The sequence below is a fragment of the Hoplias malabaricus genome, chromosome 9, assembly GCF_029633855.1.
Source record: "Hoplias malabaricus isolate fHopMal1 chromosome 9, fHopMal1.hap1, whole genome shotgun sequence".
Taxonomy (NCBI): domain Eukaryota; kingdom Metazoa; phylum Chordata; class Actinopteri; order Characiformes; family Erythrinidae; genus Hoplias; species Hoplias malabaricus.
In genome coordinates, this window is record NC_089808.1 from 7,160,026 (window position 1) to 7,178,046 (window position 18,021).

Sequence of the window (18,021 nt, forward strand, 5' to 3'; positions counted from 1 at the left end):
GTGTGACAGACACTTCTTTGTTGTGCAGGGCGTGTTTAAAACAACTTGAAATAACACAAATGCGGTTTAATCAGTTTTAACGAGTGACTCAGTCGTACTGAATGAAACTCTTGTCTGATTAGCACACTAACAGCAGAAGCACTTGCCACCTGCTAGTTTCAGTGACAGGACGAGCCTCTCTCTCTCTTTTTCTCTCTCTCTCTGCCTGTGATTCCTCTCTGGGACCGCAGCGCTGATCTGCCGAAATTACTCGAGCCCCCATACTGAGTGAACACTAGCGTCCCAAGATTATCACTCATTTCTTCAGTGTTGTCGGGGATGTTACAGCGGCTGGCAAGACTGGTTGCCCTCGTTTTAGAGTCTGTATCGTCAAAGCACTCCATACACAGTTGGAATGTGTTTTTCTTTTTAAAAAAGACACACTTCCTTTGTCAAATACCAGCAGTGTATGTCTAAATATTTACAGATGATTTATGAGCCTAATTTCACAATGCCCAATGCCAGTCGCTGTCAGATAGGTGTAAAGTTGCTAGCTTTGAGATGTACTGTAGGGAAACTGCTCTCTTAGAAAGATGGAGCACCATATGACACCTCTGAGAAGGGCTAAAGAGGCATTTGTGATTCAGAAATGATCATCCAACTTGTGGAATGACTGAATGCAATCAAATGTCACAGCCATTTGCAGGTGAAGTACTGCGGCTTTTAATTGTATATGTGGATAGTATTAGTTCCATGTTGTCATCGCTTCCTCAGTAGCCATACATTGAGTGCATTTACACGTACTGATTAATCCAATTTTAATCCGATTTCTACAGTTATCTGATTACTAAAGTGATTGTGAGAACGGCATACTCCATTCCAGTTCGTCAGATCTGAGCAAGGTCTAGAAATCAGATGAATAAATCAGTTTTTGAGAGCTGCATTTTAGCTCAGAAATCCGATGTCTCAGTGCATTTGTACTCATCCCCCGATTTCTTTAGAATTTCTTGGTCTGGTCATGAACACAAACATAACAAGATACAGCGCAGAGTCTTCGGCACGAATGCTAAAGTTCTCTCACCGTACTGTATCAGAGAATTCAAGCAGGGCCCATGTTTGAAAAAAGCAGAAGAAGGAAGTTTATAACATGTTTTCTGTGATATCATTGGCTGTTGAAAAATAGACATCATATTACTGCTGGACCTGGAATTTTCCCAGTATCTAATTTACCAAGTGCATGCGAATTCTAATTTTGTGCAGTTATCGGATGAGTAAGTGCATGTAAACACACTCATTGACTTGATCTGGCCTGTGTTAAATCAGGGCTGTGATAAACAGTAAGAAGCACTGGGCACTGAATTTGAGACTGGATTAGAGCTAAATGAAAAGTGAACACTGACTTTGAAAGAAAATAAATACAAAATTCGAGTGCTTTTCTTCACAAACTCTGACTTAATAGACTTTATTCTATTTAAGAATTCGACACAGTAAAAGACAAATGCTTAAACTGAACTATAACAACACACATCAGTGTGAGTTCGACACGAGGACGCTGCGCTCGTTTCTCGTCCCCCGAGTGTGCGCTAAAGACTGATATGAATGACAGTAGTCATTGAGCAGTGCGAATACTCCATCACTCTCTGAACAACAGCGCTGTCTGTACTTGGGAGGAAAACTGCAGTCTGCCTCCGCACAGGTCTTGTTTTCCGAGTGGTGATTAGCTCCATCCCTGTTCTGTGACAACTGATGTGATGGAAAAGGCTTTAGAAAACACACACGCAGATGCACCCCGCTTCTTTCTTTCTTTCTATTTCTGTCCTTGTTTTCTATTCCTTTTCGTGTGTCTTTTTCGGTTTGCAATCTAAATGCAAAGAGCCCGGAGGAGTGCTCTTAATTGCATGTACGCAGCACTCCGCATGTCCAAAATAAAAACCCCACTCCGAAAAACACAGCAACATAATGGCCGTCTGTCAGGCCTCACTAAAATCCATTCTCTCCATATGACCTCCTTTATTTTCCCCTTCGTCTATCTCTCAGTTCCCCTCTCTCCCTCCATCATTTCTAGGCGAGACGTCGCCAGATGCGAGTGTCAGGTTAGCGGGGCTGATGGAGCATTTCGGCGTCAGTTAAAGCTGTTTGTTTCTGGGCTTTTCTGAGGGGAGGGGGACTGTAAGAAAGAAACTCCCCTCCTCTGTACTAACAGCTCCTCTACGTCCGCGGGAACAATGCAAGGCGGCGAGAGAAAAATAACAGCCCATCTGTGCATTAGCATGAGCTCAGCGTGGAGATGGCAACATGACTTATGAAAAAAAAAATAAATAAATAAATAAAAACAAAAAAAAAAAAAAAAAGGAAGTGGGGGGAAAAAGACCTGACTGCAGTTACTGATCCAGCCGGGCTGAACAGAACAGGCCCAGCCTGAGAAAAGTGCCCCTTGTACTTAGAAGGTTTGGTCTTGGTTTATCTTTTTAATTTTTGTGTTTTGTTACAATTAAGTATACAAAAAATATACACTTTTAATTTTTACATAGAGTAGTTACTGTGTAATTACTAATTAATAAGCCATATAAAAAATAAGTGAAATAGAACCCAGTGTAACGTCTGTACTTGAAATAGAATTACCCCGAGCCCATGACGAACTCCGAAACTTCAGTTTTTCTAGAATGATTTCCACCATTCACTTGATTTTTTAATTTTTTTTTGTAAACCACTTCCTTCTAATTAAACCACTTAACCACTTCGTTCTAATTAAAGTATGAACAACTGATTTTCACTTTTAGATTGACCCCCATTTTACTAACTAAGAACTGAAGGTTAAAGGTGTATATATAAAAAAGTTGAATACAGTCGAATTCCGATTTTCTCCGAGGGGAAGAAAAAATATCCTACCCAGTTTCCAAGGAAGCAGACATAGGAATGATGTGGCAAAGAAAGAAGAAAATAAAGTACTGCAATGAAACCTGCCATGACCCACGTGAAAGAAAAGCAAGAAGTAAAGCAAGCAAACAAATATAAACCTAGTACAGTTGTGCTGAAAAAAGCTGAGAGATTTGTCCTGAACCCACACCAGCAGACCCCACCCAGACCACTAACACACACACACAGACCAAGCACACACCAAACACACACACACTGAGCTGTTTTTATCCATGCAGAAAAAAGGAAAGCGTGTGGCACCTGGTGAGTGGAAGACAGGTGGGGAGGGCGTGTTACACACGATGGTTTCAGCCAGCAGGTTATTATAAGGGTTATTAGTGTCGTGTGCTCGGAGGAGGGGGTTAGTTAACAGATAGTTGCCAGTCATTCCTGCAGGAAGAAAGAAAGGGGAAGGGAAGGGGGTGGGGGGAGACAAGGGGGAGGAGAAAAGACAAAGATAAGAGAAGAAGAGAAAAAAAGTGAAGGGATTCATAGATAGCAACACAAAGTGTCCATCCACCCACACACAGAGGATTAAACAGCAATTCAAAAAGTGTCTTCCTGCCAGCGTCTAATTATAAAGCAGGATTATATATGATCTGCCTCCAATAAAATGATGACTGGGATAAACAGGCACACACACACACACAATTACTCAACCACAGAATACTGAACACAACCAGTGCACAATTAACAGTCTGTCTTTTCCATTTCTAAAGAAAATAGCACAGACAGGGCTCAATGTACTAAGACTTTTTTAGTGTAAATCAGATGCACCCTTATGTGGGATGTCTTTATGTAGGAAATGTGAGAAAAATATATATATATTTTTAATATATTATTATTTCAAACATCCTATAATTATTTGACATATAAAGAACATAAAAAGCCTTTGATGAGAAGCACGGTTATAAAGCCACAGTAAAATAATTACATAATGACCACCTCCTCGTATCTACACTCATTGTCCATTCTCTCAGCTCCATCTCCCATACAGGAGCACTTTGTAGTTCTACGATCGCAAACTGTAATCCATCTCTTGATCCGAATACTTAGTTATTAGCCACAATTCATCCAGGTCTTCAATGGTCAGGTCCCCACAAAACAGGTCTGATTCGGGTGGTGGATCATTCTCAGCACTGCAGTGATACTGATGTGGATCAGACACAGCAGGGCTGCTAGAGCTTTTAAAACCCTCAGGGTCACTGCTGGACTGAGAATAGTCCGAAAATATCCAGCCAAAATCGTCCAAAATCGGTGAAGGACTAGAGGACGACCAACTCACTGTGCAGGGACACTACGTTTAAAAACTTTAGCATCACTGCTGTAGCTGATCCACTCATACCAACGCAACACACACTAACACAGCACCATGTCAGTGTCACCACAGCGCTGAGAATGGTCCTGTGGGGGTTGTGACTGTTGAAGAGCAGGGTGAAATGGGGATAAAGTATGCAGAGCAACAGATGGACCGCAGTCTGTTGTTGTAGAACTACAAAGTGGTCCATTAGCTCAATGGAGCTGAGGGAATGGACAGTGAGTGTAGAAACAAGGAAGTGGTCAATATATTTTGACTGTGTACATTTTTTGAAGCCCTGTGACCAGCCAGTGGGCGGAGCTTTGGGTAATTAATGGGCACAATTATACACAGGCCGTGTTACAAGCTGCAGTCGTAGTTAACGCAATGTTAAATTCACGTGAATACTGGGTAAATATTCACCTCGCATCAAAGTCCATTTCCGCTGGGTGTGCTCAGACCTCCACTTGGCCCACTGTGCGATTACACACTGTATTTGATGCATTCTGTTTAGAGCAAGTGTAAATATGTCAAGTATGTCTCACACTAGAGGCGAATAAAGGTTGGTAATGAGATTCCGTTGCTATGGTGGGTGTAAAGAAAAGTAAATTGACCACAGATGATGATGACCATGTTCCTGTACTTCACACGCGTCGAGTGATAAACGGCTGCTATTGAGAAAACATGCCCTCAATAAAAGAACGGCAACGTCCAAACAGAACGGCTTCAAGGTCTGATCAGAAACGGAGCCAAACGTAATCCAGCTGTCTCCGACGTTATGAGAAATACAGACACTGCTGTTACACTCTCTATGTCTTCTAACATTAGTAAAGAGCTGAACACTAAACACCTGCCAAGTGCAGCCATTCCTGGCTAGGACTTTAAAGAAAATGGATATGCACATCAATCATAATTCAGCCTTGAAAAGCCATATTACACATATTCCCGTTCCTTATTCCCTCATACCCTGTGGGACACTTACAGGTTCCTTTCTATCAGACTGGGGTCAGTCCTGGCTAATTTTTTACATGACTATTTATCAACCTCTTTTCATGCTTTTAACAGATTGTTTTTGTAATTGTGCTGTAAGGATATATGTAAATGCCCTCTAAACTGCTGTTTATAGATTGTAGGCATCTAAAATGGATAGGTTCTGTTGCCTGGTTTCCATATATAGACTGTATAGACTGAGAACTGAAGGCTAGGTTTACAGTCCCCACACTACACTAATACACATAAAGCCTCTTCCCTCCCAAATGCCAGAATGCTTTACACTTACGGTCAACAGAGACTTTGTTTGTTTGTTTTGCACATGTTCTCATATTGTCAGTGGGACTTGAACATCATTAAACTCCTTCTCTGAATACGGCACTACTGTGATAATGTGTGTGACAGATGGCTGATGAATGCTACCTGTTCATTAGCATTAATTAGCAAATGGTAAATAAGTGTTAAACCTCAGTGAGCTACATTCTGATCGAACAGACTTAGAGAGTAGTAAGGAATGATACGAGGCACTTCCGAGGTCGTTTATCTGAGCTTTGTGAAGTATTAATTTACATAAACAGCTGGAAAGACTAGAGTAATGTACTCTGATCAGTAAACATGGTCAAGTTTCTTGTTTAAGAAGTTAAAAAGCTGGTTTTTCATTAATTAGCAGTTATTTGCAAAGCACATTTCTCAGCACTCTGTCTTGGAATGTTGCAGCACTAGTGTTGGAACTTGCCAGAATTCATTGCAGCTTTGTTGGGATGTGTTTTAATAGCTTTATTTCTCGTCTACAGTTCATTGCGTATTTTCTTTTTACTTGGAACATGTCTCAGATATGTGTAAGTGCAATTCACATGTACACCACTCAGCTTTATGTCTCAGTAGTTTTCCCAAATAGTGTTGTGTTAAAGCAGCCTAATGAAACTGAATGCGTAACATGTAAATAACTCATAGCATAAACATAATTTTGGATGTAAACCAATGGATGTTTTACATCAAATAATGTCTATTCACATTCAGGCCAATAGAAAAGTATGTGTAGTGTATTTGTGTTCAATGTGATTATAGTGTGATTACGAATGAAGTATGTAATAAAGTGTAATCCTGTTTGTCATTAGGAACTGCACAGTGCCAGCTCCAGTTCATTAGTGCCATTTTGTTGGTACACGTTTAATAGCGTGATCACTATTAGTGACCACTCTTTTCAGATGAAAACAAGTCTCCTCAAAGTGGGGACAGCACAGACCTCCTACTGCTAGGTTGGTGATTAAACATGTCACTAACTCAGCTCTTAACTCTTATTTAATCTTATTACATTGTAATTGTGCTGCCAGTGTAATAGGGTGTAAAATGTAGAACCACTCACCTAAAATACACCCACCCAACCACCTACCTGCCCTCCAAACATCTCTCTATCTGACTGCAAAAGTAACCCTCCCACTGGTCAATAATACGGGAAAGTACCTCACTGTACAATGTGCACCGACATGAAAGAACATCTTCCCACACTGTGTTTACATCCTTCTTTCTCCTCACACGTTCCACCAGCTCATTCGTCTTCTGACATCAGCACTCAGACAGGGAACAGCTTCCGAACGTCTTCAAGAGATCATGGAAGAAATTCTGTAAACATTTACCGTCTCTGTCATACGAGGGCTCTTCAGATCTGCTGGAACTTCAGAAGAGGCCTGGTAAACTTTCTTGTATTGTAGTGTTTGTGGTACTAGAGCCAATGTGAGACTCACACACCGAGCCGGGGATGGGCTGCGAGTCGGGGGTCGCTCAGAGTTGAACATCATCTTCTCATCAGCAACACTCTTGCTCAGCGTTAATAATTGATCAGTCCACTTTTACAATCTGACAGGTGGCAGCGGGAACGGAGCGCAGTTCTGCCCGTGTCGGCCCGATCAGATGAGGTATTTCTTCTCCATGCTTGGGGGATGCGTCTGAGCTTTTTGTGCTTTCTCACTGGTTTCGCCATTGTTGGGTTAAGAGGTGATATAAACAACACAGCCAGACATTTTCAGAAGCGTCGTCTTTAAGAAAGTATACACAGAGGCTTAGATTTGAGAACGAGGATTCTACAACAAGTCTCAGCTCAGAGATGACTGAGAGGGTGTTCGAGGACGGAACACAGAATGGGAAAGAATGAACCAGCATATAATCAGATAACAGCACTCCTACTACTACCACCATTCGTAATGGACAAATCAGACGCTCAATAAATACATACGTATGCAGGTATGGTATCTCTTAAACACATATCTCTAATATAAATGGTTTACATATGTGTCTCATAATAAAACCGATATCTCCAAAATGGTAGTTTTACAGTGAGATATGTTATATGGATGGTATATTCATCATGACTAGCCTCTCACTGCTGGAATCTCTTAAGAGTCTGGGGCCAAGAACCACCTACTACTGCAGGAATCCAAACACAGGCCTGCTATTTTGGCCAGTACCAGAGCCAGTACAGATAATCAATTGGAACGCACCAGAATCCTGACAGTGAGGCCAGTGTAATGTACTGATGGTATCAGACTCTACAGTCTACTTGTGTGTGGAGCATTTGTGGCTGAGATTAACATGAGCCTACAAAATGGTGCATCATCTATATGTCTATTAGGACTGTGCCATATCCCATCATTTGGGGGAAATGATTATATCTAACCCATAGATATAATCTTTAAAATGTTTTCTGACTTTTTTTAATTAATTACATATTATTAAGTGTTTTGTCATATCGCAAATATCTTTATTGCAAATAAAAATATACTGAAATATTGTGATTTTATTCTACAGCCATATTGTGCACCCCTACTATTTATGGATCTAACCATCCAATCATAGTCCAAGAAAACTGTTATTATTATTATTATTTATTTATTTATTTATATATTTTTGGTCATCGACGGAACAGCATCTGCCTTTTACCTTGAACATTACACGATAAACGGACCAATAAAAGTGCTCTAACTTTACATGGAATAATATTCCATTCACTTACTTTGAAAATTGAGAATGGTGTGGCTTTAATATTTTTTTATATTTTTTTTCTCTGGATTTTTGCAGAGGGAGTTTCATCTCTCCCTCTTTGTCTCCGTTTCTTCATCCCCCTCTCTGTCTATCTGTGCACTGAATGCTTAAATGCCATACATATTCATTCGGTCATTATTTATTATTCATTTAACCAACACCAAGTATTTCACAATGGTGCGATAAAGGGCTGAACAGACAAAAAATATTATCCTGACATGAAAGAGCAGCCAAGCAGAGAAGTAAGGCCTCAACACACACACACACATACACACACACACATACACATACACACACACACAAAAAAAATGTACAGTTCTTTTCATTTATCTGTGTGTATCACGTGCTGTGTGCAGTAGTATAGACTCCTCACCTTGGTTTAAGGTGGATGTGCTGTTGATGTCTCCAGAGATGAAGGACGACTCGGACTGTTTCCTCACCGTGTCGTTCCACATCCTCCGGATACGGCTCTGTTCACACACACACACACACACACACACGTACACGCACACACACGCACGCGCGCACACGCCATTAGCTAGCGGCACACACAGCATGCTAATAGCACATGCTAATAATGTGTCATGCAGCGGAAGGTAAGATCCATCATTCCAGTCCCAACTACACACAAAGAATTACAAATATTCATATTCATATTTATGGATGATATTCGGAGCATGGCGCTGCCTTATTAACATCTGTGGTAACAAGTAATTGCTGGGAGCGCTACTTTGCTGAAAAGCAATAACAATATCCGCTTTATAGTGTCATTACAGAGGATGAGAAGATATTAATAATGCACTGTAATGCGCAACACGCTGGGCTATATTCGGCAAAACTCGAGGTTTGACACCAAACTTTATCACGTTGGCTTTTAAAGTGATGTGGCTGCTAATTAACTGCAGTACGAGAACTACAGCTGAGAAGAAGATTCATAGCAATGGCACTGATACCCCAACCATGACAACAACAGCCCCGATTAGATCAAAACTGCCATTCAGAGCAGTCCATTTGGCTCGTGCAGAACAAAAACAATAAATCCCACTTTTGCAGTTGATTTACTGGTGCTGGCAACCCACTAACCACAATTATGAACACCATAAGAGCTGCAACCAATCTCAGTTAAACAGCAGACCGAGATTTTACTGTTCTGCACAAAACTCTTTGCAGTTGTGGCATCCAATCAGCTCTAATCTGGAAGAAGAATTACACTTCATCGAGAGTTTTGGGAGAGGAGCATCACTGGGGTATTTTCATGAGACTAAATTACGAGCGCTAGTTCACAAAGAGCATAAATAAACCGTCTCTCTCCCAGATGTAAGCTGAAAATATTTAGACTAAAAAAATATTTCTCAGGCTTCCAATGATGATTTCATCACTCGCACTGCACAGAGTGGTCTAAAATTCAACAATGAACAGACCCCACACTCTGACCCTGACCACATCTCTCAGTGCGAACAGACTGACCACTGTAAGATCTCAAAGTCAGGCAGATGAGTCTATTGTCTGCATAAACTCCATGTGCTCTATGCACCATATGTGATACAACCTCTTTGATCGGGTTATTTTTCTCGGTAAAAATTCCCTATTCAATTTAAATCCACAAATGTCACTGTATCAGATATTTTTTAAACAATACACACAATTTTCAAGCTACACTCCAAGTAGTGATCATAAATATTTGTTGTATTTTTATATAAAATTAATGTAAAACAGAAAAAAAAATAATGCTCATCAACAACAAAACAAATCATCATCAAATACATAATAAGCATAAAAATAAAAAATTATTTTAAAATTATTAATTATTAGTAGTAGTAGTAGTAATAGTAGTAGTTTACTCCTATAAAGATAAAATACTACTTTCTAATATTATTACTATTTTATAATATTTAAAATATAACCACAAATATATATAACAAATTATTATTATTATTATTATTATTATGCACGTTCTTTTTGTACATTTCATAATCAAGAGCATAATCAATATTACTCAATATAATATTACAACACATTAAATAGTTCAACAGCATTAACAATAAAATAAATATGTATCTTAAAAGATATCATATAAATCAACATTCATAATTCATTAAAAAAAAAAATTGTCATTTAAAGAACCAGAGTCTGTTGCTGAGAAACACTGTTTATTTGTAGTCACTACGCAATGTAAATGAAATTTTTAAGAACAACTCGGTCATAAAGAGCCGTGTGCAGGGTGTGTACCTGAGTAGCCGATGAGTATCGTGCGGTGGAGCGGGACGTGGAGGCTTTCCCTGTGCTGTGAGACCCCTCGGATGGCAGACCCCCGCAGCAGTGCGACTGGCGAAAGCACTTGCTGTACTCTTTGCGCACCTGAGGAGACAGATTGTGCATCAGTCGTTATTTTGTCGGTTCAGGAGAAACACACTCATCTCGCACGACTGCATTGCGTTCACTGGAGGTGAAGAGAGCTTTCGGTTATGAGGACGTTTGTAAGACGGCATAAACAAGGAGCTGCGTTTATGACGAGGGCTGACGGTAATGGCCAGTAAAGCTGAGGGTTATTGCCCTGCTGTAGATGCCGTTTTGCTGGGTTTGGAGATAAGACGATTGGCAATCACGGACATTTTCACTTCATGCACATTTACCAGAGGTGGCTTCTTATAGACAACCGCGCCATATCAACGTAGCATCAACAACAAGGGGTGTGGGGTGGGGGGGGAGCCTTATTTCACCCTCGAGAGGACACAGCTAATGGAGCAGACAGGCAAACACTTGTTGTGACACCACTGATGAATTGAAACATTAAACAGAGGAAAGGATAACACTGAGTGATGGTGACGTAAAAGATTCCACCTCAGGCGGATCTCGGCTAATTTACCCATCACCGCCGGCAAAGTGGCACCATTACGTCGGGTTTCTCTTATTCATACAGTCTGCTGAACAACCTACGAATACATATCAAAGTTCAGATTCGTGGAAAGCGGCAGGAACATCTGTCATAAAGTAAAAACACTACTGACGCTGGCGCTTGATCATTATAAGTAAGCGACTCGCTAATAGTCCCCAGAGGCTAATGTTGTTTCCCCAATCACACCAGCTAATCACCAGCCATAAGCTTGATTGCAACTTAATTTAATTAGACAAATAAGCAATAAAGCCAGAAAACAGCACCCAGGACTGTAGCGATCATTTAACTGCATTAGCAGCCCCCCGCCCTGAACATCCACACTAGATTGGGAGCAAATTGAATAGCGCTCACAAGTTCTTACAAGGGAGGTGAACTTGATTCCGGCCTCAAAGTTCAACTATAGCCCAAGTCTTCAAAATTATGCCCAACTGCAGAAGTTCCCTTACTCGTTCTTCTGAAAAACAAGGATATCAACAATTCTCACTGTTCCTTCAGTAACAGCCTCTAAACAAGGTTCCAGTGCTCCACAACCGAATGCTACTTTGTGTACTACCACTGCTGTACTGTAATGTAGCCAGTAACATCACAAAACACCATCTCTAACAAGAACAGCGGGTTGTGGATCCACAGCAACAGTAGCGGTTCCACATTTGCTTCCATAAAGAACCGTTTTCGCTAAATATGTTTAAATGGGTAAAGAACCTTAGGACTGATTGATGGATTTTTAAACCTTTAAAAGGTTTGTCACACTCACACATCTCTTAGAAAAACATGGGTTTGTTTGGAACCAAAAGTGGTTCTTCTATGGCATCACTCAAAGAACACTTTCTAACCATTGGTAAGCTAATATTTTTAAGCATTGTTTACTCATGTGTATTTAAATGTTGTTTCACATTCAGACAGATCCGTGTAGATTTATCATTCCTTGTTGCACTGTCCAGCTCTCCCTGGAGTCTTTCTTTGGCCAACAATCCAAGAAACATTTGTAACTTACAAAATATTGGATATAACTCGGATAAAAATAAATGTGACCTCTACTGCAGTTTGGAGATTTGGAGTTTGGATGTTGGCATTCCATCAAAATTGACAAGTCTCTCTGGCCAATCAGTGCTCTGCAAGGTTTACACATCATCGGGACGTATAGACTATGACAAGTACCCAGCTCCAGGACCACATTCGCCTAGTGGAAAAATAAAGTAGCGTAGAGCCAAGTAGAGTAGGGTCGGTAGCATGCAGTGAAAAATAGCCATGTCTGTGGCCAACTGAAAAGCTTAGTCATGTTTACCTTCTTCTGCAGCAGACAGTGGAAGATGAAGATGAAGAGCCCTTGCAGGGTGTTGAAGATGGCGAAGAGGTAGGCCATCATTGACGACTCATTCAGGAAGAACAACCCGAAGGACCAGGTCAGTCCCAGAAGACACAGCAAAGCAAATGCTCCCAGAACCCATGACCTGAGAAACAAATTACTCATCAGATTACTTACATTTACACCAGCCACATCAATTTACAGCACTCTGTACACTGCCCACGGACAGTCTGAGGACCTCCAGCTCTGCAAATGTTTATAATATGAATGAGCCTGTTTGGTAGTTACTATTGTTTAACATAAATAGCCTTCAGTGGGTCCAGGCCTTCATTCTTCACACTTACTAACTGCTGAAGAATTGAACATACGCTGTCTTCCGTTTATTCAGAGTAAGGCTGCAAGACTCTGGGGGGCTAACATGTGCCTATAGCAGTAGATTAACACCAATACAAAAGCCTAGGTGAACATGAAGGTAAGTGTTGAAACTAAATACAGCCACAGGATTAGCACATAGCTGTTTTATGTTAACACATTCTTTGCAGGCATTGTTCATTACTTAATTGAAATATGACACCGAGAGAATTCATATTTTAAACAAAGCTAAAGTGGCCTTCATCTTTCAGTGAGGAAAGTGAAAACTCATTATGTGAATCTCAGTGACTTACTAATATTACTAAAATGAAAACATTTATAACTATGTAATGACATCCATCTCTTCCTTTACATCTTATTGTTGGCTTTTTAAATGATTGTAATTTTTTGTGTGTATCAACATTTTTTTTTTTTGCAGATCACCACCCCATCAACTATTAGTTATCGTTAATTCCACCCCTCAATGAATCTCCCCATCAGCCACCAGTCTCAGGAGTGTGCTCACTGCTTTTATTTATTTATTTATTTATTTATTTTAAACAACTGCCTCTGACGCAAACCTCTTTGATCAATGTAACGCTTTTAAAGGGAATGCACATTGTCCAGATCTGTCACATCAGTCGAAAGATACTTGTGTGTCATCGCCTGGATTCAAACCGGCACTCTCCTTGTAATAGGGGCAATGTCTAGACCGCTGAACCAGGTGGGAGTCATTCTTTAAAGTCTTTATTTAGAAAAACAAAAAGGTTCTATCTTCAAAGTCAAACTCTGACTTGGTTCTTTAAAGCTCAATATCCCCAAACTGCTCCAAATGCAGAGAGAAACTTAGAATTCCAAGGGGACGACAAGCTATGAAAACAATAACTCCAGAATAAATAGAAAAGGAAACAAAAGCCTCCCAAGATGGCAAGGTGTCCTCAGACATTTAATGAGAAAAGAACAACCGCAGAATGCAAGCTGTATTTTCTACCATTCCTACAATTCAGGAATGAATAGGAGAAGAGAAAAAGTCTTGTGAAGGCAGAAGAGAGGTAATGTAAAAGAGCAAGCTACAATTTACTACATTCGCTACAATTCTTACATTTATTTTTATGTAATAAGATGTAATAAAATAATAATAATAATACAGAAATAAAGAAGAGAAGAAATCAAATTCTTGGACGGCGAGAAGACCCAAAGAATTGGAAATGTATTGCGAGTGCTGCAGTCCTGTTTCAGAGTGAGTTTTATTAGTGCGACGGCTAAACGCCCCGCAGAAGATCCATAAATAACACACACACACAAATCCAGTCGGAACTCAGGCTCAGAAATTTGATAAGAATGCCCTGAGAGCATTTCTCCATGACAGAGCTTCATTCCACTCTATCTCTCTCTCTCTTTCTCCAGAGATTCCCAGAACTCTCTGTATGGATCGAATGACACATTTGCCAGACAGAACGGATGGTGGCCTGCTGCAGTTTCATGACAAGGAAAAGGCTTTTCTTTTTTGTCCGTCTCCTGTTACCCGGCACGGTCAGTCTGAAAGCACTGATGACCACATGTCCTATAAAAACTCCTCGTAATGCAGTGACAGGTCTAAAATATGTCGGCACTTTTCAAGGACAGTGTTTACAAGAGGCCGTGACACCACCCGTGTGATGCTAAAACGGACGAACAAGTTAACCACTCCGTGCCGGGGTTAATGGTTTTTCTAATTATAGCCGTAAAGTCAAATTAGCCGCTCCGCTAACATTTGGCTCCGGTGGCACCTTTACCCCGTCCTCAGCCTTTTGACCTGTATCGCTGTCTCGTCTACTTTTGACACGAATTACACGACCATTTCCATAAAACTAATTTGAGTTAATATAAAGTAATTGTCACATTGTAATTATTACAATTATAGACATTCGGCATTAAGCGTGACCATACGGAACGTCGCAAGCAAAAGCAATTAAGATGGCAATCAAAGTGCAATAGGATGAGTGGAAAATGGCAGGGAATAATAATAATATTTAAAAAAAAAAATCCTGTCTGGACGTGTCAAGGAACAAATAGGAAGAGTGACTAATGTGGTGGACAACCTTAAAAAAAACAGAGCAAATGTAAATGATTAGTTCTGGATCACAAACACAACTCTAGCTCATCCCAGAGGTATCAGATGGAGCTCCATCATTCCACAGAACACATGCTATGCTTAGCATTCGACATGGAGATCTTTCCGTTCCATTGGCAATGCTTTTCTGAGGCAGTTGTGTAGGCTCTGTGTTCACAGTTGAATGCTTGTGTCAGCAATGGGTTCTTTTTAAAAATATTTTAATGTTAAATCATGAATTAGAATAGGTGTTTACACATTTTGGAAATGGATTGTTAGTGATTTACTGTCTCTATGCCACTGTCTGGGTGCTGTGTCTCAGCTGCAGCAACCGTGCAGTTTAAGAATCTACTGTAATAACTAACACTGTTAAAATTAATGGGTTAAAGCGTTATTTTATTTAAGGTTAATTAACCATTTTACCACATTTCATCACAACGTCCTTCCAGTATCCACTTGAGCCTGGTGCAGTAATAGTGGTTTTATTTAGTGACGTAAACACAAGGTTGTACTGCTGAGTTCAGATTTTACTTACATTTTATTCTTGATGAAATACATATTAAATCTCAAATAATTCTCACCTGTTACCCTTCCCCCTCCTCCTCTCCCTCTCTCTCACACACACCCCCCACACAAACAGAGCTCCTGTTTCCATATTTGAGCTAGGAGCTGTGCAGAAGTGTTACTTTACTCCATTAAAACGTCTCTCTCTGACGCTGAAGCTCCTTCTGAAACTTCTACTTAGCAAATTAAGAGATTCTAATTCAAAAAATCTTAACACTACAATGAGATACTGAAATAAAGTAAAAAGAACAATTTCCTCTTGTCAGTTTGCCATAGACATAATACTACACAAGTATCTCCCCCCGAAAAATACAAGGAGCATGTTATTAGCATTTTAATTTTACTGCTGTGATTGCGCTTTTATTTAACCGATAGACACTACTGATATGAATATTATTTCACTGCATTAATCTTTCACAGATTTGTTTATTTCACATTTAAATATTCATTACCAAAAGCTTCAGTCTTAAAAAGAGGCACTGTGAAGAATCCCAGTAAACATTTAGCCGTTGATTCAACGTTGAAATAACGTAATGACTGCCGTATAATCAACGTTCTCTTAAGGTTGAAAATGAAAGTTGAAAAGACGTCCAAACACAGACATTGAAAAGACGACTATTAGATGTATTTTGGACGTCCATTGACGTTATTAATTGGTCCCGAAATAAATTACTTGTATAAAATGCGTTTTGGACGTACACTGACGTTATCGATTGATCACCACTTAACGAACTTATTAAGATGGATTTTGGACGTCCATTGATGTTTAAAATATGTCATTGATGGACAGACTACTTTTAGACCTATTTTGAACGTCCAGGGACGTTCCTTGTTTACTGGGATGTATTTATTTTAATCAAATGACAGAACTAGTTACTACCATTTACAATCAACTAACAACCAAAACACTAAACAACGGACGTGTAAAAAAAAGAATGTGAACTCACCTGATGCTTTCCAAGCGGCTGGAGTCAGGCTTCACTGAGGTGGAGTGTTTCACCATCTTGTACATGGTCACGACCAGGAAGACCAGAGTGAGCTGTCAAAACATTCAGAAACACAGTGAGAAGACCACACAGCTTTGCCTTTTTTTAATTTCCTGGAATCCCCACATTTGCATTTAATCATTGGCATGACATGTTTATCAAAGGCAACAGACACGTTTCATAAGCCAGAGACTGATGCCTTTTACACAAGGGTGTTTTCTCAGGCAAGCCGTGAGGTCAAAGCGGCGGCGGGTCCCACCTGGGATTTGAACTCGCAACCCTGTGATTACGCCGCTATTAGTTCAGCCGCGGGGCCGCGTGTTGGGCCAAAAATGGTTTATGTTGGCCGCGGTGCATTACCTTCTAAAACGCAGCGCTTTCAATAAGTCATAACGTCAGCTGCAATGGATCACATCTGTTGGAAACTCCCCGAGAATTCAGTCTGGAAGACAAGGTCCTACCTCAGTTGCTCCACACGATCAGATATCCTAACTGTATCCTGTGCGTTTGAAGCGTTCCTAAACTCTTAATGTGATTAATGGAATGGGGGTCCAAATCCTAAATCCCGATCGCTTCCGAGATACTGTTTTATTACACGAAACGGGATCTGATGCATACGCCTCAAAAGTAAACCCCTCAGCTGGCCAATAGAGAGAGATGATCACAAATTATATCTTCCACAGCCTCAAGTGCTACCAGTTGGTCTTGATCTGAGCTTCCAGGAGCCGTCTGGAGACGGACTGCCTCGCGGACACCTTCCCAGGCTGTAAGTCATGGACACAGGCCTGTGGACAAGTCCGTTCACTGCCAAGAGCTTGTGTTTTTCTTCCCTCGCCCCCAAAAACATGGGAATGTGCAGTGAATCCAAGCGAGGCGGAACAGGGCTACTGGGACATGGCTCTAAAACAACAGCGCCAATTAAAAAACAAATATCTTCAACAGGACGGGTCAAAACTGATCGCTAGATTACAATGCTGTTTAAATGCCCACGAGAGCCAAGAAAACAAAAACTGACAAAGAAAACAAAAACATTTAGACGTGTGGCTATTGAGTAACAGACTGTGGACCGAATGAAATGGGAAACTCCTCAGTTTTTTTTAAATCTGGCCTCAAATACACTGTTTCCCTTAAGTTGGAACACTTACTCATTTTTATCTGTTTGGACCATTTTGGTTTTATGCAGTTATTGCTTTTTCCCCATTTTCCTAATCAGATTTGTCAGGTTAATCATATCAGGTCCGTTTCCCTCAGTTTCCAGGACCTCACAACACTTTAAAGAGATTCTCCTTAGATTAGACTAAGCCTAATCCTTGATTTAGAGACCAACTGTCATAAGAATAATATTAATTAATATCATTCTAATTATGTAGTTCTGTTTATTGTAATGTAACCTGATTCAATTCCACGTTAATTTATTTTGAATGTCTTCATGCTGTAAAATACTCAAAAGCATTGAAAATGAGTGCCAAATGTGGACATTCCTTCATCTTCTGTAACTACTGGGATCCAGGAACACACCTTGGACAGGGTGTCAGTCCACCACAGGGCAATTCCTCACATCCACTCCATCTACCAGCACCCGGAGGAAACCCACATAGACACAGG

The 18,021-nt window shown here is 40.3% G+C and overlaps 1 protein-coding gene across 9 annotated transcripts in view; it reads right to left on the minus strand.

Annotated features, from left to right (window-relative positions):
• The window catches only part of LOC136707833 (adhesion G protein-coupled receptor L2-like), a 148,228-nt gene that overhangs the window by 10,168 nt on the left and 120,039 nt on the right, over window positions 1–18,021 (minus strand). For 5 of the 9 annotated variants that reach the window (XM_066682105.1, XM_066682103.1, XM_066682104.1 and 2 more), the window contains 5 exons: window positions 16,378–16,469; window positions 12,403–12,568; window positions 10,451–10,579; window positions 8,595–8,691; window positions 3,157–3,285 (listed from right to left, as the gene is read on the minus strand). In XM_066682105.1, coding sequence (XP_066538202.1) covers window positions 3,157–3,285; window positions 8,595–8,691; window positions 10,451–10,579; window positions 12,403–12,568; window positions 16,378–16,469 — 613 coding nt within the window. The remainder of the gene's footprint in view (window positions 1–3,156; window positions 3,286–8,594; window positions 8,692–10,450; window positions 10,580–12,402; window positions 12,569–16,377; window positions 16,470–18,021) is intronic. The other 4 variants (XM_066682108.1, XM_066682101.1, XM_066682107.1 and 1 more) reach the window with 1 other exon arrangement.